The sequence below is a fragment of the Amborella trichopoda genome, chromosome 4, assembly GCF_054954075.1.
Source record: "Amborella trichopoda isolate Santa Cruz 75 chromosome 4, AtrichopodaSantaCruz75HAP2 v2.0, whole genome shotgun sequence".
NCBI lineage: Eukaryota > Viridiplantae > Streptophyta > Magnoliopsida > Amborellales > Amborellaceae > Amborella > Amborella trichopoda.
Window position 1 is genome coordinate 14,108,670 of NC_142339.1, and position 25,320 is coordinate 14,133,989.

The following is a 25,320-nucleotide window of genomic DNA, read 5'->3' on the forward strand; positions in this document are numbered from 1 at the left end:
GAATTTTTTTTTGCGTGTCTTACAAATGTGTACACACGCTTCAAATTTCAAATAATTTGGATTTGTAGAAAATAAATTAAAAATAAAACACTACAGGGTAACTGTGACCATCTGATGAAGTTTAATAGTGATGAGAGTAGGTGAAATCACTATTCATTTTCACCTATAGGCATTGGGTAAAGTTTTCCTGTATATATAATGGATAGTGATGTCATCTACCCTCATTGCACAATCACAGTTGTCCGATAGTGTTTCATTTTTAATTTTTTTTCTACATATCAGAATGATCTGAAATTTGGAACGTGTGTACATATTAGTGAGTCACACCTAATAAAAATATAAAAAAAATAATTCATAAAATAATTGATCAAAATACCCCTGAAAGTTTGGGGGTATTTTGGTCAATTAATTTCATGTAAAATATTTTTTTTGATATTTTTTATAGATTCATCTATATTTTGTGAATGCATGTTCTAAATTTCAAATCCTTTTGATTTGTATAAAAGAAATAAAAAATAAAACACTACTGGACAATTGTGACCGTGCGATGAACTTTGGACGGTGATGAGGTAGGCAGAATCAAAATCACTGTTCATTTTTGCCTATAGGCTTTTTTTTAGTATCTACACTTTTAGAGTTTTATGATCTAGACCTATAAATTCAAAATCAATTTTTTTTAAAAAAAAATTGTTTATCTAATGATAATCAAGCTATCTACAAATTTGCAAAAGGAAAAAAAATCATTGCACGTCCTAAATCTAAACATCTCACTAAATGGGTGGACTATAATAATTGGGATCAAAAAAATTGGAGTCAAACAACTTGCCCTAACTTAGTTTTTAAGGACTCTTTCCTTGCATTATAATAGAACTATTGCACGAAGTTACTCCCAGCTATTTACCATTGATAGAAGGAAGTTGAAATCCCTCCTAGCGATGGATGTCCAATCGAAAGGCATGGGTGTATCACGAAGTTTGAAAATTTTTGTTTTAAACTTTGAGTTTAGTCAATGACATATGTACAATTACCCAATTTAAAATCTGATGGACTAGGGTAACTGTAACTTCTTTATACTGAAAATAAATGGTATCTTTTTATACATTTTCATATGTATATATAGGGAAAATATACAATGAGATCATTTATATTTGGTATATGGAGGTCATAATTAATTTTAAACTTTGGAGTGAAATTAGGTAGCGACATTTACTCTATTGACTAGGCTCAAAGTTCAAAAGAAAATTTCTCAAACTTTGTGACACACCCAAGCCATCAGATTTCACAGGTAATTGTTATAAATAATTATGTCATCCTTATACCAAAGGTAAATGTTTATATATATATATATATATATATATATATATATATATATATATATATATATATATATATAGTACGTCCACTAGCTGACCGCTATAGCAAACGCCAATGGCCCTGATTGAATCTAGGTTGATCTGCCGGTCACGACGTCTTTTCAATTTTTGAATTTTAATTTTTTTTTCTATAAATCCAAATCACTTGAAATTTTAGGTGTATATTCTTCTCATCAAGGCGCACCTAATAAAAATATAAAAAATAATAATCCAAAATAAAATTGACCAAAATACCTCCAAATTTTTATAGGGGTATTTTGGTCAATTTATTTCATGCAAATTTTTTTTTTTTGTTTTTCCGAAGATTCACCTAATTTTTATGTACACACGTTAGATGATTCTAATTTATAAAAAATAAAATAAAATTCAAACACTACCGGACATCCATGATCATCAGATCGGCCCAAATTCAATCTGGGCCATCGGCGCTAACTATAGAAGTATGCCATTGGGCTGATAGGATATTTTCCCTATATATATATATATATATATATATATATAAGATGTTAGGTTGAGCCCATTCGCTCACAGGAAAAAATGAACCTAATGGCCCATATAAGATGCTAGGTTGAGCCCATTAGTTCACAGGAAAAAATGAGCCTAATGGCCTAGATTGAATCTACGCTGATCTGACGATCACCGATGTCCGGTAGTGTTTAAATTTTAAATATTTTACATGAAATAAATTGATCAATATATATATATATATATATAGAAAAAAGCTTGGGTGAGCCCACTAGCTTACAGGAAAAAATGAGCCCAACGGCCGAGTTCCTCTCTCTAAGAAATTTCAAGTACTTTCTCTTTAAAGCTTAAGATTTAATATGATTTTTCTTAAAACAATTTTGGGCTCGTTTCTATCTCTAAAACGTTTCTAGTTACTTTCTCTAAAGTTTGATATAGTTTCTCTCTCTAAAATTTTTAGATATTTTATCTTATTGGCATTTAATTTCCTTACTAAAAAAAGCTCCATGTACAAAGCAATGGTATATAAGTGTCCAATTTTGTTGAGTACAATGATAAATTAATTCATAATGTGAGCACTCTAACATAATATATATATATATATATATATATATATTAATTATAAATCATAAATAATGGATTCGCGTGTGAATATAATACTCAAAAAATGCAGTTTTGCTTTCTTGCAAAGTGGACTATTTTATATTAAAATATTTTACCATAGGTGTTTTCATGTCTTTTTCCCTTCCCAGACGTGGAAGGCAATTTTACCATGAAAATATTCACTAGAGAATTTTTCCACACCATCTAGATACGTGTTTATATTTCACGTGATAGTCACTAAGTAGTAGCATTTTTTTGCATGAGATGTATTATACCAAAAGGTTTCATATGCAAAATCTTGTTAAACTATTACTAACATGGGAAATTTATGTATAGATCGGGTTTTTACATTGTTGTAACGGGATGACTCAAAAATAGGTTGTTACTGTCTTCAAGGACAAATACATGAATTTTTTATTTTTTTTTTGCCAAGTTTGCCATCGGTCCGATTTTTCAAGTATCATACCGCTTGATTTTCATAAAAAATTCAACAAAATGCGGTCGGATGGTTCTAACATCAGACCGCTTGGTTAACCTACAAAATGTAACAGAATATGGTCCGATGTTAGAGCCATCAAACCACTTGATTTTCAAAAAAAATATCAAACAGAATGCAGTCTGATGATTCTAACATCGAACCATTTAGTTAACTAAGAAAATTCAACAGAGTCGAGTTCGATGTTATAACCATCGGAGTGCTTAATTTTCATGAAAAATGTCAAAGCAGAATGCAGTTCGATGGTTCTAACATCAGACCACTTAGTTAATTACGAAATTCAATAGAATGAGATATGATGTGAGAGCAATCAAACCGCTTGATTTTCATAAAAAATGTCATAACAAAATATTGCCTGATGAATCGAACACCAGATCACTTAGTTAACTTACAATCGGTCCCATGACAAAAAATAAAAAGTATCAGGATTACCAAACGGTCCGATGTTTGAAAAATCAGACTAAAAAAAACTTGATAATAAATAAATAAATAAATAAAATTAAAGATCTATCCTTACGGGGTAATAACGGTCTATTTAGGGAACAATCTGTTATAATGGTACGTAAATTTCCCTACTAAAATTGATTGGACCCTATTTGAACTTTAACGAGGCTTGTAGAAATATATCTTCACCTCGGGTTTTTCAGAAATAATGCCGCAACGAATCAAATTGCATTATGAAAAATCTTAAACCCCTAACAAGGATGAAGGCTACCATGGATAACCTAATGTTCTTGCCTCGGCTTAAGGACATTTGTGAGAGAAAGAGTCATAATCAATTTAGAGCAACGGAATTTATTAAAGGAACTGCGGATAGAGCCAATACAATTTGCTTCCGCGGATCACGGAATCTTTCGGAACTTCAGAAAGTTTTGAGTTGTTTCCGATTTACAAGTCCTAATTTCTTTTGAGTTTGGAGTACCCTTATCAAGTATTTCCTTTTTGAGACAGAAACGGTTAGGTCGACAGAGAGAGGTAGATGGGTAGAGAGAGAAGGGGAACTTTCAATCTGATATTTTCAAATTGATTTGAAAATATGTTCATTACTCGCCCCCGAAAGAAAAACAGAAAAAAAAAAAAAAACTTATTTTCATTATCTTTTTGTATTTCAGTAATCCAAAGATTCCTAAATTCACTTCTATTTGAATCCATAATTTTTTCTCTTCTATACATTAAATAAAGAAGTATTGTCAAATTCAAACAAAAATCTCAGATTTCACATTAGTAATCCAAACAAATATTTACTGACAAGAGGAACAATGTACATTGTAACAATCAATAACCAAAAAAACTAAAAAGAAAAATGAAGACAATAAATTGTCAAAGAATAAATCAATACTTACGGTTGCTCAAAATTATAAGAATAGAACAAAAAATTAATTAAACAAATAAAGAATCTTAGAAAAAAGATGACAACAAAAAAAAAGTTTTCATTGATCATCATCCTTGTCTTCTTGGACACAATTTGCTTCTTTAACCAAATATCGGGCAGGAGAAATATTATTGAGAAAAGAAAGAAAGAAATATCGGCTACCAAATTCACTAATTTGCATACAAGGTAGATGAAATTGGTTCCAAAACTAGAGGAGTCAATCTTATATTACTAAAGTAATTAGGAATCTTCATCTCCAACAGTAAAAAAAAAAAATGAGAAAAATAAAATTACTGATATCTTCATCTTGTCCATGGACAATGTTACTCTGAGCACAAACCATGTCGGCAAATTGGACACAATTGATTGCACTCGAGCCACTTGCCTATGTAGTCTTCATGATATTGATGCAAACAAGGCATTTCCCTTACATTACTAGCACCATTGTTTAACTCGGACATGCATACAGCACATACATCTTCCTTTGTCTCTATCACTTCTATTAGCTTAAAGGAGTCCACCAAAGAGACCCAAGATCGAAGAGAATTCTCGAGCTTATTTTGAATTTCAGATACGAAGATCTCCAAAATCTCCAATTCTAAGTCACCCGCTTCATCATTCACCCTCAACCAAATAGTGAAACTCTATTTTTCTTGGGGCCCATTGGGATTAGCACGAAGCGCCTCGGCTGCACCAAACATGTAGGCTGCTGCGATCTTACCTAGGCTAGGTATCACCAGGTCTACATGCTTGAGTTCTTTGTGCATGAGGAAGATGATATCTTCTAAGGTTGTCGGCATGTTTTAAGCAGTAGAAACCATGAAACATTTTCTTTCCTTCATTCCAACTCTTAGTCTAATGATGAGTTTTATAAGTAGGTGGTGAGTGTTTCTGTGGGGTGGGTAGCAGGTGAGAATGAGTTTTAGTCTTACATAGGTCAAAGCGGTTGTGCCGTGGTTAGGCAGAAGAGTTAAGAAAGAGGAAGGCATGGCTACTGCAATGAAGAAGACAAAAACAACTAGAGATGGGAGATGAAATAGAGAAGTAGAGAGTAAGAATAAAGTTGATACAGTTAAAGCTGAAACTGGGCAGAGAGAACTGAATAAAGTTGAGAAGAGAGAACAAGGGTGAGGAAGGTGATTTTGAAACAGGAGAGACAGAATTAAATAAAGTTGAAATAATGAGAGAGGTTTCTAATGCGTCCTTAAAAAGGAAGAGAGAAAAACAAGGAGAGATGGGATTAAAAAGATAGAAGAATAAAAAAAAGACAAAGATTGTCTTAAAAAGGAAGAAAGTAATAAGACGAGAAGCTGCGTCTATATCTTGACAAAAGGGAGGGAGCGGTTTCCTTTTCTTCTTTCCTGATATGTAGATTTCGTTTAGTTGATGAGATAAAGGAGTGAGAGGGTTCCTTTCTTTCTCTCTTCAAATATTAATTAGCGTTTCAAGAAAGAGGGAGATAATTCCTCGTTGTTGAGATAGAGAAAGAGGTGTCTCCACTTTTGACCGATAGCTGCCGGGGATTTGTAATGTTAAAGAGATGATAAGATACACGATAGGGATTAGCGACAAGTAGGAAAACAGATTTAAGATTGAACTATCTCTAAATCAAGATTTATACAAGTCCTAATTACTTTCTGAAAGTTGATTTTTAATGGGCTATTTATTTCTTGCTGTTCTCGATATTGGATTTTTCTTATGTTTTAAAAATAGAAAATGGTTTGATTGGGCTGTAGCCCTATCAAAATAAGTAAAGCCTCACCTCATAATTCACCAAAAATTACAATTCAAGCATTGGAAAACTTTTACATGGATCATCACCATTTGAACAAATTAGTTGTCAAAAAAAAAATTATGATTTTCAACCCAAAAAATATGTATATTGTAAAAAATTATCTAAACCATCCATTTCACCCTCAACCCTAAGAATTGCAAATTATTAATAATTGTAAAAGCTAAGAAATGCAAATTAAAAAATTGGAAATGTAATGTTTAATTATAAAAACTAAGAACTGCAAATTATAGAGGGAGATCGGTAGAGCGAGAACTGGAACTTTCAGTCTGATATTTTCAAATTGATTTGAAAATACGTTCATTATTTGCCCCAAAAAAAAAAAGAAAAAAAAAAAAAAACTTATTTTCATTGTATTTTTGTTCCTAGAGTTCGGCATGAAAAGGAGTTACGAGGCAAATCGTTCCCAATTTAAATTTGAATTCTTTAACCAAATATCTGACAAGAGTAAAAGAATATTTTTCCATTTAAATTCATGAAGTTTTCTTGAAACCCTAAACATTAAACAATTTAAATTTTTTAATTTTTATTTTTAACATAAAGCACGATGGAATCTCATTCTTGAAATCATAACTAATATAATCCCAAGAAAGATACTTGGAAACATATCCACAGATCAAATGGATAGTAAATTATTGATGCCAACCAAGTTTGGATAACCAAATTATTGATACCAACCAAGTTTGGATAAGCATGAAAACTATGCGTAGCATTAAAAATTCAGGTTTTTCCTATAAATATGGCAAGGTATTCCTGCTAAAGCAGTAAGGCAAACTGAATACAACAGCTTGAAGCGAAGAGTAGAAAAGGAAAGGAAATGGAGAATTCAAACGTCCTTGCCTTTCTCGTCGCATACTGCCCGTAACTGCGAGCATTGCTCAAGCAAGGTTTAACCTAACCTACCCCAAATGCTTTCTCCTTTAATGGTATCCAAGTTAGGGATGAAGGTGAATTTTTATGTTATTTTTTATCTATCAAAAATATATACATATATGCATTAATCATCAGGCTTAGAGAGAATCTACACTCGTGAGGGTCATCTCTATGGAATCCATGGTTGATTGAGCTTAAACTACTATTTGATTCTCGTTTCTCATTGTCATGTCTCTCCCATAGTTTTTGAGAGCGAGAGCTTCAGATCGACAACTGCCCAAAGCTCCGGAGCTCGGGAATGAGATCTTGTAAGGGTAAAAGTAGTAGATTGAGATCCCGTATGAACAGAGAGCATGTTCCCAATACATCAGGTTCTAGTTCCTTATTTAATGGTACGCGTTCCATATCAAATGGGATCATGCTCCCATATTCATTAGGATCGCACTCCCATTGAAAACAGGATCGCCCCCATCTAAGAATGACCACGTTCCTATTTAGAAAGGATCAAGTTTTAGTCCGTGCTACCATTGCATAACTCTACTTTTATGAAAATTTGGCTTAAAATAAAATTATTTTATTTTAAAAGTTAATTTTATTTAGGAAAATAAAATGTAGGGTTGGAGTTCTAGGAACATAGCGATTGCACTTTTAAAGTAAATTTTGGGAGCGGGGTTCTAATTTATTCATGAAAGAGATCTACAATTTTACAGAACGTGTTCCGTGCGACAGTGGGATAAAGATCCTTTGTGCATGAGACAGTGGGATCGAGATCCTTTATTTTTTAAAAAAATTAAAATTCCTTATTTTTGTTCTTTATTTTTTATTTTGAAAATTTTTCTTCTTGAAATGTAATTTTGATGCCTCTACTAAATGAGTATGGTCTCATAAATACAGGTCTTACATTTACTCCCAGTTAGGATTACCTTCTCAATCTTTTTTTTTGAGATCGGGTATTTAACTTTGCAGCAACATTGGTCACATTGTAGACCTCTCACTTTTGTAGCAATTTATTTATTTATTTTTTAATATTGACTTACGACCTTGGTAAGAATTGAACTCTATGTTGTGCGTGAAAGTTCTAAACTATATGTTGTGACCTCCTTGTACTAAAAGTAAATGGTCTGAATTGTATAGAATCCCATTAAATATGTTGATATTTTTGTTACATTTTAATTAACCACAATCTTATATTGTGGGCGGTAATTTTTTTTACTTTTGTAAAATAATGTTATACTTTGGTTCACATTTCTTGTTATTTGCTAATTCCTTCTTGTATTTAGTTTTGTTGTTGTTTCATTTTATGCTCCCAATAAATCTATGGTATGTTTCGTTCTATGAGAAGAGAGTAAGCATTGTTGCTGGATTTATTGAAGGGAAAAGTTTATATAGAGCCGAGGCTAAACAATCAAATTTGAGCCTACCTAAAATATATCTCTAGAAGAGGTTGTTTTGATGCCTAAATATCTTCAAATTGATCATCTCAACATCAAGATGTATGGACATGAGAAAAAAAATGTACGGCAAGTTTTGGAAATAGTATATTTTGTAACTCATTTTTAGAATGTCAATTTTCAAGCTTTTCAAGTTTTCATAGATATGTCGATCTACAAAACTTTTGAAGCTTTAAATTTTATAAATAAATGTGAAAATATATATTTTAAGGCTATCACAAAGATTTTCAACATTGAAACCACATTTTTCGATACTATTTGAAGGTAGCCTCTAATTTGATTGTTTAGAGCCTAGGCTCTATACAAACCGCACCCTTTATTGAAAGTTTCAAAACAAATTGTCAAGTATTACACGAATGACACTAGTAATGCTATAAAATTATTGTTTAATATAATTTGATGGCTGTAACATATCTATATAATAGCTAGAAATCATAATCATATACTGTGTCATCTTTATGCATTCAATTTTTTAATTATATTACACCAAATCCGAAATATTCACAATTCTACAACTTGCCTTAATTTTTTGTGATCCCTTTTTTTTACCCGATTTTTTCCTCCGTCTTTATGAAATAAAACTGATTTATTACGATGTTTTGGTCTTCTAATATTTTATTATTCCCCAACTTGCTATCTATGGATCCAACCATAGGACACGTCTCTCTCTCTCAATTATATGAAAATTATCTGTAATAGTTGAATACTATATATCTATATCTTTTGATTTAAGTTTATACAAGTAAAAACCCACATGATTTTAAGTTCATCTCTCGTAGGCATTTTGATAAATTTCTCTTTATGCACTGAACTAAGTTCAAATCTACGGGATCTATATTTCAAACAATCACATAGTTGTAGAAAAAATGTTTAAAAAAACTAAAAAAAAAAAAAAAAAAAGCAACTTGGAAGAAAGAAATACCATATACCCAGAAATCTTGCTGGCATTTTGATCATTTTTAATATCCAATTATCCATTTTTATCAATGATAAGTATAGATTTCCTAAATTTAAATGAAAATATCTATATAAGGTCGCAACATTATGCTATTGAAGTAAGGTGCACCTCAAGAAGTAACTGTTACAATGTTGGAGAGCCCTCCATTAATCATCTCGACTTTGAGATGTGCGGATACAAAACCAAAAAATAAATTTCAAGTTCTAAAAATAGCGTATCTCCTATTTTAAAGATTTTTATGTATTTATAGATTTACTCGATTGGTAGTATTTTTTATATTTTTAAACACAAAACATACCAGGAACACTTGCACAAGGAGCGTCCTTGCAGCACAGATCACCTCCTAGCAAGTCTGAAACATAAAAATAGCTCAAATTCATCTCCCTCCTTTACACAATATATTTTGAAAGCATAATTCAATACTTGTGACCGTGAATAATCCATGGATGGGAGTGTTATCATTGTCCAACCATTGATTCGAAGGTGATAGAGACCCTTAGTTACTGGGAGCACTGAACTATGGTGACGTTCTTGCTCCGGAATGCTGCTCCGGCCTTTTATGACCGGGACCTCGACTGGAACTCATTTTAAAGTTTTCACGCATGCTTCTATTTATAGGATTCTCCATCCATGCACAAAGGATCTCGATCCCACGATTGCACGGAACATGTTCATTAAAATTGTAAATCTCGTCCTTGAATAAAATAGAACAGCTCTCCCGGAATTTGTTTTAGCAGCGCAATTCCCATGTTCTCGGAACTTGATCCCTATGTTCTTAGAGCTTCCTAAAAGAAATTTTTGTAATGAAAATTAACTTTTAAAATAAAATAATTATGTTTTAAGCCAAATTTTCATAAAAAGTGGAGTGTTGCGATGGGAGTGCGAACTATTCATGCACGAAATGCGATCCTTCCTTGAATGGAGCTCGATCTTTCCAAATAGGAACACGTGCATTCTTAGATGGGGGCGCGATCCTGTTTTCAATGGGAGCGTGATCCTAATGAATATAGAAACACGATCCCATTTGACATTGAACACATACTCAATAAATAAGGATCTAGAACCCGATGTATTGGGAACATGCTCCATGTTCATACGGGTTCTCGATCCGCTACTTTTACCCTCACCGAAACTCGTTCACCAAGCTTTGGATCTTTGGGTGAACGAGCTCCGGAGCTTTTACTGTTGCTGGAGCTTTTAGTGAACGAGCTCCGGAGCTTTGGCCGTTGCTGGAGTTTTTGGCCCAAATATCTAGAAAAATCAAGTCTCACACCCATGTGATAATTTTTTTAAAGATCCTTGCCAACTTTAATGGTAATCATTTAGGGTCCTACACACATGGGTGGAGGAGGGTCCTATAGGATCATTACTCATATATATATATATATATATATATATATATATATATATATATATATATATATATATATTTTAATAGATAATAAGTAACATAAAAATTCACCTTCATCCCCAACTCGGATACCATTAACCCCGAAAGCTGAAAGCATTTGGGGTAGGTCCTTGCTTGAGAATTGTTCAAAGAAACGGTCAGGATGTTCACGTGAATAGCATGGACATTTGAATTCTCCATTTCCTTTCCTGCTCTTCTCTTCAAGCTGCTGTATTTTGCTTTAGCAGGATTGCTTTGCCATATTTATCGGAGAAACCTGAATTTTTAATGCTATGCATAGTTGAGAGACACTAAGAGGAATAATATATCATGCTTATCCAAACGTGGTTGGCAGCAATAATTTACTGTCCATTGGATCTGTGGATCTGTTTCCAAGTATCTTTCTTGGGAGTATATTGGTTATCATTTCAAGAATGAGATCATTTCCATCATGGTTTAAGTTTAACAAAAATAAAAATAGATTAACATTGTTTCCAATTTAATGTTTAGGGTTTCAAGAAAACTTCTTGAATTTAAATGGAAAAATATTCTTTTACTCTCGAGTAAGAGCAACAAAATTCTTAAATTTTTGCTCCCAAGATTGCAATATTTGTTGAAGTGTGTTTATCTTCAACTATAACAAATCGAGGGCAACCTACGCAAACATATGCATATACACACACATATTTAAAATATTTGATTGTTAGACTATTTATCTTCTGTACATGGAGGTCACAATCGTTCTTGTCCCTTAAATTTCAAATTGGGTGGTTGTAAGAGTGTCATTGAATACATATAAAGTTCCAAACAAAAAAAATCTTAACTCACCGCCAAGCCATCCAATTTGCCATCTAATGAGTAGGAATGGTTGTAACCTCCATGTATAAAAGATAAATGATCTTTTTGTAGTCGGCCATCAATTTGACATCTGATGAATAGGAATGATTGTGACCTCCATATACAAAAGATAAATGGCCTTTTTATATATATGTATATACACACATATATGATATATATATTATATTTTTTGAAATATATATTTTAATAAATTTTCCTATGTATCTATGGTGTATATATATTAGAAAGGGAAAATATCTCTATAGACATCATTTTCAACTTCCATTTCTCTATTGACCTAAGGTTTCAAATCATATCTTACTACATAGAAATTCACTCTTTTATATCTTCTAAACCCCTAAGCATATTTTATTAATTTTTTATTAATTGTTTTGTCCCAAACAACCTAAAAAAAGTCATTGTTTCTAAACCCCTCTCTCTCTTGTCATGATTCCCTTTCTCTCTCCCCCGATTAACCTACCAAACCTCTCTCTCTGTCTATCTCCCCTTCTAAAACGACCACCACAACCACCATTGAAACCCGAAAGAGGTTAGAGAGAGAGAGGTTAGAGCTTAAACTGGGCAGTGGAGTTTATTGACGGAGGCGCTACAAGAGTAGGGTAGCTTGGCAGTGAGCGAGGTGTTGTTCTTGATGCGGTGGTTGGGTCAGTGGAGTATTTGATAAGGATGCATAAGCACTTTTCACTCTTCTCCACCACCTGCTTCAGCACCCTGCAGCAGTCCTTGGTGGGCGCCGCCGCCTCCCCCTGCACATACAGGAGCCACATTGCCAGCCCTGTCAGCTACTCCGTGCACTCTTTCCTGTCCTCTGCCATGTCACCTCCCACTTCCCCTACCCCTCCTAAAATCACCACCACCTCCTCCCACTTCCCCTCCTCCCTTACCTAAAGAGAAAATCCCAACTGAATCATAACACATAACAGAAACCCCTTGAAACCCACCTCAAGAAAATCATCAAAGCTAGATTGGCCGGACTTGGAGCTGCCGATGAGAACTCCGGTTACTGCTGAAGAATTGCGTCAGCTTGAGCATGCCAAAAGCGAGCTTTCAAGCTAGACTCAATGATCTATTATCATCGATTTTATTTATTTGGAGGCTTTTTGTATTTATGAATCTCTATCTTTTTGTAACTTGGCCTTTCTTTGGAATGAAATTTTTTTTATCATTTGAGCTTTGGCTGCCATTTTTTTTTCTCTTTTCATGTTGCAAACCCTGAAAAATTAACAAGCTGCAGCAGCTGGGCAACCATAGGGCAAATGTAGTTTGGTGGGGTGCTCTGACCTCAGGAACATGCATTTTAGCATGTTGATCTCGCTAGAAGATTGTTCCGTTGTCAGCCAAGCTTTAGAGTAAAGGAGCCTATCTTTGTCTGAGGAATGTGCAAGAGTACACACTCTGTCGTTGACAAAGCAAGCCTATGGTTGCCGTTGAAGAACCATCTGCTTGCCTAATGGGACCAAAGAGCATAGGCCGGTGGGACTTACTTTACTTTGGTAAAGTAACCATTCTAGTAGAGAAATTGTCATTGATTTGAGCTTGTTCCCGTCTGAAAGAATCATGAACTTCTCAATCGTTTCTCATGTCGATCATGGGAATTCGACTATGGCCGATAGGCTTTTGGAGCTCACTAGAACTATCAAGAAAGGGCTTGGTTAGCCACAATACCTCGATAATAAATTCTGGTGACCCATTGCAGGCCGAGAGTAAGAACAAGAGAGAAGCTAGAGAGAAGGTGGGTAAGAAGAAGAGAGAGAATTCTGAACATGACCACTCTAGAGAGAGAAACATGTCAGGCGAGAGATTGAAACACGTGAGGAGAGAGAGTTAGAAAAAAGATGTCTTTAATAATTTGTTTGGGCTAAAAGTTAGAACAAGAAAAGGTAAAGTTATTTGAGGGGTTAGAAGATAGGTTTTGAAATTTTGGGTTCAAGAAGAAATGAAAGTTGAAAATATGGTCTATGGAGATATTTTTTAATATCTTTTAAAATAGTTTGCTAGGTTCTAGGCCAACACCCAAACTGGGTTGGGTTTGCATCCAAAATCCTAGATGCGGTTTGAGACAGGTTCAGGCAGGGTCCAGGTTGACACAGACCCGACCTGACCCATTGCCACCCCTACTATAGCTCCTCTCATGCTTTCATGCTCTCTCATTCACATTCTCTGGGATTAAAGCCTTAGGAGTATCTTTTCAAAGCTAAATTTGATAAAAATAAGTGTGCAATATAATAGGGAAGAAAAAAAACTAATTATTCTGCTATTAAGTTCATATCCGTTTTCACAAATTCTTTAAAATCACCAAGTAGTCATAATTCAGATCTTGGGGATCTAAAATTAAACATTCTTCAAGTCTGGTTGTATTTTTAATTTTAGAAATCAGAATTCAAAAACCCAAAATTTATGTAAAAAAATTTTACCTTTAAAATTCCAAAAAAAAAAATGTGTATAATCGATTAGCAATATTTTGGATTCAAAATCTAAATCTTTGGATTTTCGATATCTGAAAATAGGTAAAACCAAAATATCAGATTTTCAGATTATGAATATCAAAAAAAAAAATTTAAAAAAATCCGGAGAATATTGTGTAAAATTGGGAAAGTTGTGTCATCCACCTCCAATGTTTCATATATTAGTGAAACTTTGGATTTTCAATCCGAAAATAGGAAAAACGTAAAATGTGTATAATTGGGAAAGTTGTTGTGTCATCCACCTCCAAGATTTCATATATTCAAAAACGTATATTGTGTAAAATTGGGAAAGTTGTTGTGTTATCCACCTCCAATATTTCATATATTAAAAAATAGGAAAAACCTAAATTTCAAATTTCCAGATGTCGGATTTCTATGATCGGAACAGAAATAATTTAAGAGTATGCATAATTTCTGATATTGTATAGGTGAAATGCGGGCAATTTAGTTATTTTGAAAAAAGTGTGAAAATGGGTATGCAAGCAATAACGGATTAATTACTGTAAATTATATAAGATATGCACATAAATTTTTCATTTTTTTTAAAGAAAATTTTATAGATAGTGTCACCCTCATATAAAGCATATGGGACCTCAGCTCTCAGGCATCCAATTTGTGTAGACGATTGGGATGAGTTGAGTTACAATCACAAGTTGGCTTTTGAGCATAAGACCTTGATCCAATGGCTCATAGTTTTTTATTTTTATTATTTTGTATAAATTAATTTTGAGCATAATTTAGGGTCTGCAGACATTGAATATGGGCGAGCGTGATGATAATAGCTAAAAAGCAGTACTAGCAATGAAATAAGAATGCCCTTGACAGTTGCAAGGGCTTTTGGTCATTTAATTTTATTAGAAATGTTTTATTTTTTATTTGTTCTAGGTGCCCTCCAATAAGTTGAGGGGACATCCCTAATTACAAGAAAAATATAATATAATAAATTAGAAATCAAAACTCTATTTTTATATTGTATAGATCATCTGGATGAAATCGATATGTTTTTGTATAAATTTGGGTTTCAACACGCCTTTATTTTTTAAAAGGAAATTTTTTATATATGGTAGGTACTTTAAAATGTAGAATTAAAGATGCACCTAAAAAATCCGTCGGGAAAGTTTGTTTTAATATTGAAAAAAACTCTCTAATTAATCATCTCGATATCGAGATGTATGGGATTTTGAGTCCCAGAAATAGTGCATCTTGTAACACATTATTTAAAAATTTCCTTTTCAAGATTTTGATATATTTATAGATCTACTTGATTTTAACTATTTTTGAAATTTAAAATTTTATGATTACATATTGAAATAGATTTTGAGATATCCTAAGAATCTTTTACACCAAAATCACGTATTATGATAAAATTGGTGGTTGGACGTTGAAACCCTATAGAAACCACCCTTTCAAAATGGTTGCAATTTTGTAGGGTTTTTTTTTTTTCTCATACAAACACATATGCATGGGATAGTTGTTGCATACTCCCGGGTCCCATGTAATTTCTCACACTCCATTAACCATCTTGACAGTATTTCTCTTACCACAAGGAATTGTCTTAAGAGACCAAATGAAGACCTTAATAAAATAAAGCTCTTGAAATGATCTGATTTGACGATGCATCTAACTGAATTGTTGCCATTTGTTGATATTTTATATCCTTTCAAGCATTTTTTTTTCAAACATGTTTGCCAGGGTCAAGATGATGATAACACGAGTGAATACTTATGGAACTTCACTAATGACTATTTTGAACTTCACTCATGGATTGGAACTTCACTAATGACTATTTTGAACTTCACTCATGGATTGTATACGATGGGACCATTTATCTTTAATACAAGAAGGTCACAATTATTTTATTTTTTTGATGAATGTTATGAGCTCATATTAAATAGATGCTTAAAAATCATGATATTACAATGAAGGTATCAAATCAGAAGAGATAAGCATAGAAGGAAGATGAACTCCAAGCATAGCGAGACCATCTGCTACATCATTAGCCTCACGATAGGTATGGCAATAAGAGACCCGTAGGCTAGGCATAGCACAAGCATCCCGGATTTTGACTCAGAGGTCATGTAAGGACCAAGAGATCCTCTACTCCTACCTATACCATTTAACAAAATTCGAAGAATCTCTTTCGATAAAAATGTCTCTAGAGAAGCCCCTATCATCAATAATTTTTCAGTCCATGTAATTGGGAACTCATTTCAGCTTCATTAGCCGTGGTGGAGCCACAAGGACAGGCAAGAGAATAAAACTAACCCCTCATGATTACGAAGAAGATCACCAATACCAGCAGGGTCTCGATTACCTAAAGAGCTACAATAAAAAATGAGTTTGAGAAAACTTTCCAAAAGTAACTTCTAAGTCCAATGAGGACGCCCCAAAGAGGAGAACGAGAAAACTATGTTTATCAAATTGACAAAAAATGTCAGTCTGAAGAACACCCCGACCTTCTGGAGTGAAAGACAACCAGTCCCATAAAGATTTTATGATACGATCTTTAACACCATCAATACTTAGAGAAGCCCCATCAAAAGATATTACGATACGATCTTTAACACCATCAATACTTAAAGAAGCCCCATCAAAAGATATTTCGTTACGTTGTAAATCTGCCACAGAATAGTAGCTCTAATGAAATCTAATAGCTTATAACCTTAATATCACCTCTAAGGAGGATACAATTACTCAGAAGTTATAACCATCTGATGTGAAATATGATAGTTTGGGTGTATTACATACTTTGAGAAAATGTTTTTTGATGGATTAATTACAACCACCCAATTTCACATCCAATGATCAAAATTTTTGTGACCACCTTATACTAAAGACAAATGATGTCTGTGTGTATGTGTGTGTGTGTGTGTGTGTATGTGTGTGTGTGTGTGTGTATGTGTGTGTGTGTGTGTAACCCTTCTAATAATAATTTCATGTCACTGTGTTATTATAGTATAATTAAACCATACTTCTAGAAAACCATGTTAGTGGCATTTTTATAACCCCAAATTGTCACACACACTATCATGATCCAATAATCAATACCAAAATTAAAAAGATCAATATACACCCTAGGAAAATGAGTTCCTTCTCAGAATGAATCTCCACTATCCATTTGATGAGTTTCATGATCTAGACCTACAAATTCAAATTCAAAATCAATTTTTTCTTCTTTAATATTGTTTATCTAGTGATAATAAAGCAATCTAAAACTTTAGCAAAGTAAAAAATCATTGCATATCCTACATCTAAGCATTTCACTAAAAAGCTCAAAAAGCACTTTTTAGATTTGTTTTAGAATTTTGCTTTTCTATAGTCGGTCAATAGAATAAAAAGAGTGTATATTAAAGGAAAAATTTTATATAGAGCCGAGGTTCTAAACAATCAAATTTGAGCCTAGCTCAAAAATTTCACTAGAAGCATCAAAATATTCTCAAATTGAACATGGGGTGATATAATCAAATTCTAGAAGGATCTCTATGTTGGGGAGTCAACTTTAGACTCCCCCTTCTCCAGACTCTTCTCTATAGCCCATAGAATCCAGAAACTCTCACCTAAGGTCGCGATTCCTATTTGGATTCGGTGACTCTGACAAGAAATCTTCACAAAATTCGTTTTTGTGCAGTTAGGAATCTTGATTCCAACACTTAGAGAATCTCGTTTCTAATATTTACTAATTGCCGATTCCTTAATTGATGAATCTTGATTCTATATTGTTGAATTTGGATTCCACTTATAATGATAGTTGATTCAATTCTTTTCGAATCCAGATTCTTGAACACCAAATATTGCAATTTGTAGATGCAAGAAACCACAAATTAATCGAACATTGAATCTTGCTTCCATCCTCATAGAATCTTGATTTGATTTTCTTAGAATTGTAATACCACAAATCAAATACTAATATTTTAGATGCACAAGGCTGTGACTTATGGATTAGTTCAAATATTTATGGATTTTGATTTAAGTAATTTGGAAATCGGTTTGGAGATGATTGTTTCTTGTAGTTCATATTCTCTAAATAATAATTCGATGAACACATTGTCGAATTATTGATCCATAAATCAACTTTCATACGCAATGCAAATGTTTGGAGTTAAGTTATTAAAAAGCATCATTCCAATATCTTTTGTAGGCAACAAAGGCAAGTATTACTTGGGTGTTGGAGTATTAAAATTAAGAGAACTTGGGCTTTGCAATATTAAAAGTTGAATACTTCTCATCTTCACCGCCAGTATCGAAGGCACGTACTGCAATATAAGCAACACCATGGCATAAATATAATCCCATTTTGAACTATAATAATGAAATCAAATCACATTTTAAAAATAGACGAGATGATATTTGTATCTTTTATAGACAATTTCCCTAAGTGGACTAGGAGTGTCTATTAATTAAGCTTAGTTTTGATTTTGTGTTTGAGGCTCAATAGTCAATACATTGACTTCAAATCTAAGAAAAGAGAACTTGGGCTTTGTAATATTAAAAATTGAATACTGCACATCTTCACCCTTAGTATTAAAGGCACATACTGCAACATAAACAACACCATGGCACAAATAAAATCCCATTGTGAACTATAATAATGAAATCAAATCACATTTTAAAAATATAGGAGGCGATATTTGTATCTTTTATAGGAAATTTCCCTAAGTGGACCAGGAGTGTCTATTAATTGACCTTAATTCTGATTCTGTGTCTGATGCTCAATAGTCTGTACATTGACTTCAAATCTAAGAAACCATTCTTCAAGTCTTAGAGACTTCTGATCTTCATTGCTTGATGAGGTTCTAAGTTGTTGAGGCATGAGATGCCGTTGATGTAGGGATCTTGACACTAAGGGGGTTGAAAAAGTTACAAATCTCGATGGCCCGGTGGATTGAAACCCGATTCCAAATTGATATGAATCTCGATTCCAAATGCATCAGAAACTCAATTTTAAAGATGTCATAATCTCTATTATGTATATGAAGGAATATCGATTGCATATGGTCGATTTCGAATAGGTTAGAAACTTGATTCTGAAGAGATCGGAAACTTAATCCCATATATGTAGGGATTTCTATTCCATTTCGGTCGAATCTTGATTTCTGTAATGTAGGAATTTCATTTCCCACAAGTCCCCTTGTACGTTGATTCCGAAAACAAGAATCTTCTAGCCAGCTGCTATTTCGCAGTTCCGATTCCTAAAATGAATTCGTAATCTCAGGCATTTAAACAACGATGCTATAACCAGCAATCACGAAAATATGATGAGTCGCTCATTTTAGGTCGTTGCGGACCAACATGCTTGGAGGCCAAGCTTTAAACGTAATCTCCAAGATGAGGAGTTGGTTGAGCTTATGGGTTTGTTGCTCCTTCCGAACCAATGCATTTGGCGAACTGGTACTCATTGTATGATTTGGATAGGGTTTGTGATTTCAGTGAACCCATGGTAGCGAGAAGGGGTCGTAGAAGGGGGATTTTCGTAGATCTGCTATGTGACTCCATAGATGACAGAATTGAGGAACTTGAAAGGCAAGTACAGCAGTTGGCGTAGCAGTACACGAGCCTCAATAATGGGCAAGACAGTCATCACCCAAGAGGATCACGAGTACAAGCCTTTTCATTTTCGTGCTCCGCGTTTGGAGTTGGGTAATGAGATAGTGACAGAAGACCTAGATGTGGGGAACATCACTCTAGGGTTTTCGATTTGAAGGATGATATTTTTTATTTTGACACAGATTGCATCGAATGTCAACAATTTGTTGATTGGAATTCACTAGCAATCTTCGACATATACTCAGATGAACAACAAGATTTTTTAGGAGATCCCATCTATGATAAGGATCAAGATGATGGTGAAGATATTTTGGAAGAGGGTGAAGAATATGGAGAGAAGGCAACAAGAGGACTGATCCAAATCATGGCTGTTGAAGATCTCATTAGTATTGAAGAGGTGGAGCACTCATCAATATTGAAGAGGTGAAAGCATGCTCGATTTAGAATATGCAAATTGTAGCCCTGATTCCTCAACCTACATATTAGGATCCATTTCTTAAGGAATTATTTTTACCACAAATAGTATATGAGCCAACAAAAAAGAAGCAGGTTGAAGATGTAGTTTTGATGTTAAATTCATCTTAGCACATTTCAAAACTTCATGATGAGTTTTTTCCAACCAGAGGAGAATGATGGAGGGCAAAATTATTTATTTTTAATTTCTATTCAATTTTAAGAGATGTATACTTAAATTTTAGTTTTAGGGTTTATTTCTAGGGTTTGTTAGTTTTTAGGAATTCTATGGGTTTTGTAGTTTTTTTTATTTATTTCAATGTTGGATCAGTTAGAGGCTTTTTAGATATTTTAATTAAAGTTATGGAGTGTAGTTTATATTTAAGTTAATTGTTAGAACTTTTTGATCAAAAGTTAATTGTATGGACATATATTTTCTAAAATAATAAGTCTTTGATATAAATAAAGGCATGGATGGGCTGTAGAGTCATTCATGTATTTCTCTTTAAAAAAAGAAAGACTGTCTTGTAAAAGAAGCCTAAGGCTTGAGCACTTGGTGGGAGAAAGCCTTAGGGTTTCTGTAAAATTACTTGTGTTTGACTTGTTTCTTGCTAATTTTATTGTTCCCTCAATTTTTCCTACATCACTGAGTTGGGAGTTTCCCATGTGATCTCCTGCTGCACTCTAATGTCAACAACCAACTGCCTTAGTGGTCTCAAGTCGGCCAGGTTTAGGTCTGCTCCCCCAAAATTCAGGCGTCAACCTGGTTGCCTATCTCCCTTGAGATTCTCACAGAGAACCAACTTCAAAGGAAGGGTGTGCAAGTACCTAAAAGATGCTTGATGTGCTCAAAGGCTGAGGAGATAGCAGACCACCTGCTCCCACAATGTCACTTAGCATATCTGCCCAGCCACTCTTCAATGCTTCGGCTGGAACTGGGTTTGGCCATACTACATTGAGCAACTGTTCCAGGCCTACTATTCAACTCCCTTCCCAACCTCAAGTCTCCTCCTTTGGAGATCTTCTAGCCTGGCTATCCTATGGGTGGTCAGGCTCGAACGAGGCTCCTGGATCTTTGTGGGCAAACAACAGTTGCTGCGATCGTGCTCCCATGTTTCAAGAAAGGGATCTTCAAAGTATCTTGATTTTTTAATTTTGGAAACTCGAGATCCCTAACATCTTCAAAGTATTTCGATTTTTTAATTTTGGGATCTCGATTTCCTCTGTTAGGAATCTTGATCCCCACTATTAGGGATCTCATTCTCGACCTTGAAGACTAAGATAACGATCAAAATGATGTTTTTTGGGCCAGCTAGTAATGAAGCCATACTTTTATCCTTTAATATAACTACATTGCTTGGGTTTATGAACAAAGAGATCCCTACTTTAACGAGTATGTATACTTTTAGATTATATGTACTCTTTAAGCTTCGAAGCAAGATCCTTGAAAGCTTGGAATTGAGATCTAAAAATATCTGGATCAGGATCCTCGAAAGGCTGGGATCGTGATCCCTAAGCTATGAATTGTATGGACATTGCTCCCAACCATGGGGATGTTCTAGTCTTTCACTATCCCACCGCTCCTGATCCTGATATCACTTCCAATTCTCTTCCAGTCCCTTCAACTATTTGGGAAACCATCAGTAAGAGTAAGAGTGTATGGAGGATAATGTCTTGGTTTTAACTATCTGTTGGGCCAGGAATATCAAAGAGTTTCGGACTGGGCACTGGGGACTTCCTACTGAATTGAAAGCATTACTTGTCCTACATGCCCGTGTCTATCTCTAGATCGAACATATAGATTCCTGCATGGTTAGATACCATCAAATTCAACCTTGAATTGCTCCCTGGGTAACGCTGGCACAGCTGGGATAGGAGGTTTGTTTAGAGACCACTTGGGAAACAACTTGCTCTCCTTCTCATGCTTGATCGAGGTGGCTACCTCAGTGATGGCTGAAGCAAAGGCCTTATGGGAAGGCCAAACTTTTGAATACTGTTTGGGGCCTCAACCTCTTGGCGGAATGAGATTTCCAAAATTTCATTGATTAGGCCTGCAAAAAACCCCCTTGCGCTTGGAGCCTAGACCTCAACTGTGACCAACTATTATTCAATCAGCCCCCTATAGATGGCCTTCAAACACCCTAGAGAGAAGCCAATTTTGAACCATACTCACTAGCAAAACTAGGAGCTGCAAGGCAAAACCTTGTAGTGTTGCCCACTAACCGATGCTTGCCAGAAACGCCTGCCCTTCAATTCCCTCTTTATCTTCCACTTTATCTATCCCCTCTTGCCACCCCTATTCTTTTTTTCCATAAATCTCACAGCATTGTAATTTGTATAATCTCAATCCCGCTGGCACATTTTTCTGTTGTGCCTGTTTCCCGTTACATGTACATCTACAGTACACACACACACAAGAGTCAAATGCACTAAAAAAATACAGTTTCATGGTTTTCAAAAAAAAAATACAGTTTCATGGTTTTCAAATTTTCAGGCACCAAATATTCCATGATTTTGTATTATTGTTTTTTGGTCAACCAGTCCACTTTGATGACAGTTAAATATCTTCTTTGGATTATTCTTCGAAGTTTTGGTTTGTTGGTGGGTTAATTGATAAATGATGAACCAAACTAGTGCTTTTCCCAAAAGCCGTAGATCGAAATCAGTGTTACTAAAACTGAAATTACAGGTTCAGTAGAGTTGTATTCATCCAATCCTTATTAGACTTTGATTATGTGGCCCACTGAACCGTTAAGCATGTCAGTTTGGCTGGTTGATTGAGAACACACTGGTTCTGGGATTGTGACCTCGGACCTCAAAGATATTAAGAATGGACAAGTGGTTGAGTTAGTTTGAATTGGCGTAAACCAGCTGTCTTCTGAACAATCCTGTTCAAAACTTAAAAGAAGTGCTGGATTGAATCAATTAATGATAGGCTGGTGAATTTTTATAGCTTTTAATAAGGGAAAATGTTTCTGTGACCCCAACAACATATAAGTTATATGCGACGCCACTTCTTGGCAATTCGATCTAAATCGAACGGCTACGATTGTTCCTATCATAATGTCAAGTCAAACACTGTTTTATTTTTCATTTTTTTTCTACAAAACATTTTTTGATGAAATTTTGGGCATCCCATAAAAAAATTAGGGTGAACCTAGAAAAAGTAAAAAAAAAAATATTTTATATAAAAATAAATAGCAAAAATGCCCCTACAATTTTCAGGGGTATTCTAGTAATTTTTAATCATGGGAAATATTTTTTTAATATTTTATCATGTGCGCCCTTGTTAGATCTATGCATGCCCCAAATTTGGCTTCAAAATTATTTGTAGAATAAAATGTAAAAATAAAAAATAAAACACCGTGAGCTGTTTGATCAAGATCTGATGTTTAAGTGCTAGCTTGCGACATTGTGACTCAAACCATCTCAGCCATCCACTCAGATCTGATGGCTGAGACCAGGGGTCACATAAACCATATATGTGGGTGGGGTCACATAGTAAGCCCTTCCTTTAATAAATGTAATATCAATTATCATTAAAAAGATGGGGAATGGTAGTGTCTGCTCAAATTCGGTGTTTATGGCATCTAAAAACCATTTACCACCTACAGACATCAGGTTTTATATCTTTTTACATAGAGGGGATGGTTACATAATATATATGCTTTTCCTTTTGTTTAATTTGCAAATCGAGTCTATTTTTTGTTGGTTGTGTAACTTAAAACCAGACTTGTGGCCTTATGAAACCAAATGGTACTGTTCTTGCACAAATTCTTAAGGCTGTGAACACAATACATGAGGAGCGTATCGTGCACTCTGACTTGAAACCTGCAAATTTCCTTCTCGTCAAGGGTTCGTTGAAGTTGATCGACTTTGGCATAGCCAATGCAATACAAAGCGATACCACTCACATTCAGCGGGATTCACAGGTTTTCTGTGTCTCTTTCTCTCTCACGTTTCGTCTCTTTTAGCATGGCATTCTTGGGAGTAAATGTTGTTGGACTTCTTGTTTGGAGCTTCTTTTGTTCTTTCTCTCATTATATGAAGTCTTTCGAAACCCAAGGACTCAAGCCTTTGATCATTTGACATTGACATTGTAGGTGGGCACCCTAAATTACATGTCCCCGGAGGCTTTCATGTGCAACGAACAAGACTCCAAAGGAAACACCATCAAATGTGAGCGTGCATCTGATATATGGTCCCTGGGCTGTATTTTATATCAAATGGTCTATGGGAAAACTCCATTTGCAGACTATAAGACCTTTTGGGCCAAATTCAAGGTAATAACCGACAGGAACCATAAGATCTGTTATGGCCCTGTGTCAAACCCTTGGTTGCTTGACCTCATGAAAAAGTGGCTTACGTGTGAGCGCAGTGAGAGGTGGAGGATCCCACAGCTGCTTAAGCATCCTTTTCTCTCTCCTCCAGTACCACCCCATATCCCTTCTTCACAAGACAAACAATGTAAACTTATTATGCAGATTGCCCAAGATCACGAATCTGTCCCACAAATTGTTAAACTTTGTACCCAACTGCAGAAGCTCATTTTAAATGTTGATGGAAGCTCAAAGCAATTGAGAGAAATTTAAGAATTCACTAAAAATATCACTTTCGTATGAGGATTTAGGCTAAAAAACATATACTTGGAAAATCTAAAAATTAAGTATCACATTATCTTTTAAAAATATCGATAGCAACAAGAAAATTAGTCCAACATAATCCAAATATATTCTAGTCGTTCGGGACTCCCGGTAAAACCCCACCTTGGATAAATTTTAGGACCTCAAATTTTTGGGGATATAACCTTTTTAACATATAGATTAACCTCACTAAATTTTTTTTTCCTAATTGCGCCCTATAAACATATATATAAAAAAAAAGTCTCAAGATTGAATAGAAACAGTCCAATTTTTTGAGAACATTACAATGATTGTGACTTCCATCTAAAAAAGATAAATCGTCTCTTTGTAGACAATCCCACATTAAAAAAGTAAATTTTATTTAAAATAAGCATATGACATTTTAAAATGGACCCCAATATTTCAAAATAATGAGAAAAAACATTCTGCATGAGAGATAAGAATATTGTGCTCCTCTAAGAAAACTAAAAGAGAAAAAAATTTAAATATTTACGGGGCAAGCTTTCTATGCTTCCCTTACAACATGAACTTATATACTTCTTCTTATCTAACCATCCATTCTGAATGGAGGGCTAAGATTGCGC

At 34.4% G+C, this 25,320-nt stretch overlaps 1 protein-coding gene across 1 annotated transcript; it reads left to right on the forward strand.

Annotated features, from left to right (window-relative positions):
- Nucleotides 1-23,818: 23,818 nt before the first annotated feature.
- LOC110007975 (serine/threonine-protein kinase MPS1) lies at nucleotides 23,819-24,685 on the forward strand. The gene is made up of 2 exons (XM_020672582.2): nucleotides 23,819-24,025; nucleotides 24,197-24,685. The coding sequence occupies exons 1-2, from the start codon at nucleotides 23,837-23,839 to the stop codon at nucleotides 24,683-24,685; spliced, it is 678 nt and encodes a 225-aa protein (XP_020528241.1). The 5' UTR covers nucleotides 23,819-23,836.
- Nucleotides 24,686-25,320: the final 635 nt, after the last annotated feature.

Excerpts from the sequence above, each read along its gene's own strand:
- LOC110007975 (XM_020672582.2), top strand. The coding sequence starts at position 23,837 with ATGAAACCAAATGGTACTGTTCTTGCACAAATTCTTAAGGCTGTGAAC. Across the intron at positions 24,026-24,196 it reads ACATTCAGCGGGATTCACAG|GTGGGCACCCTAAATTACAT; the intron begins GTTTTCTGTGTC and ends TTGACATTGTAG.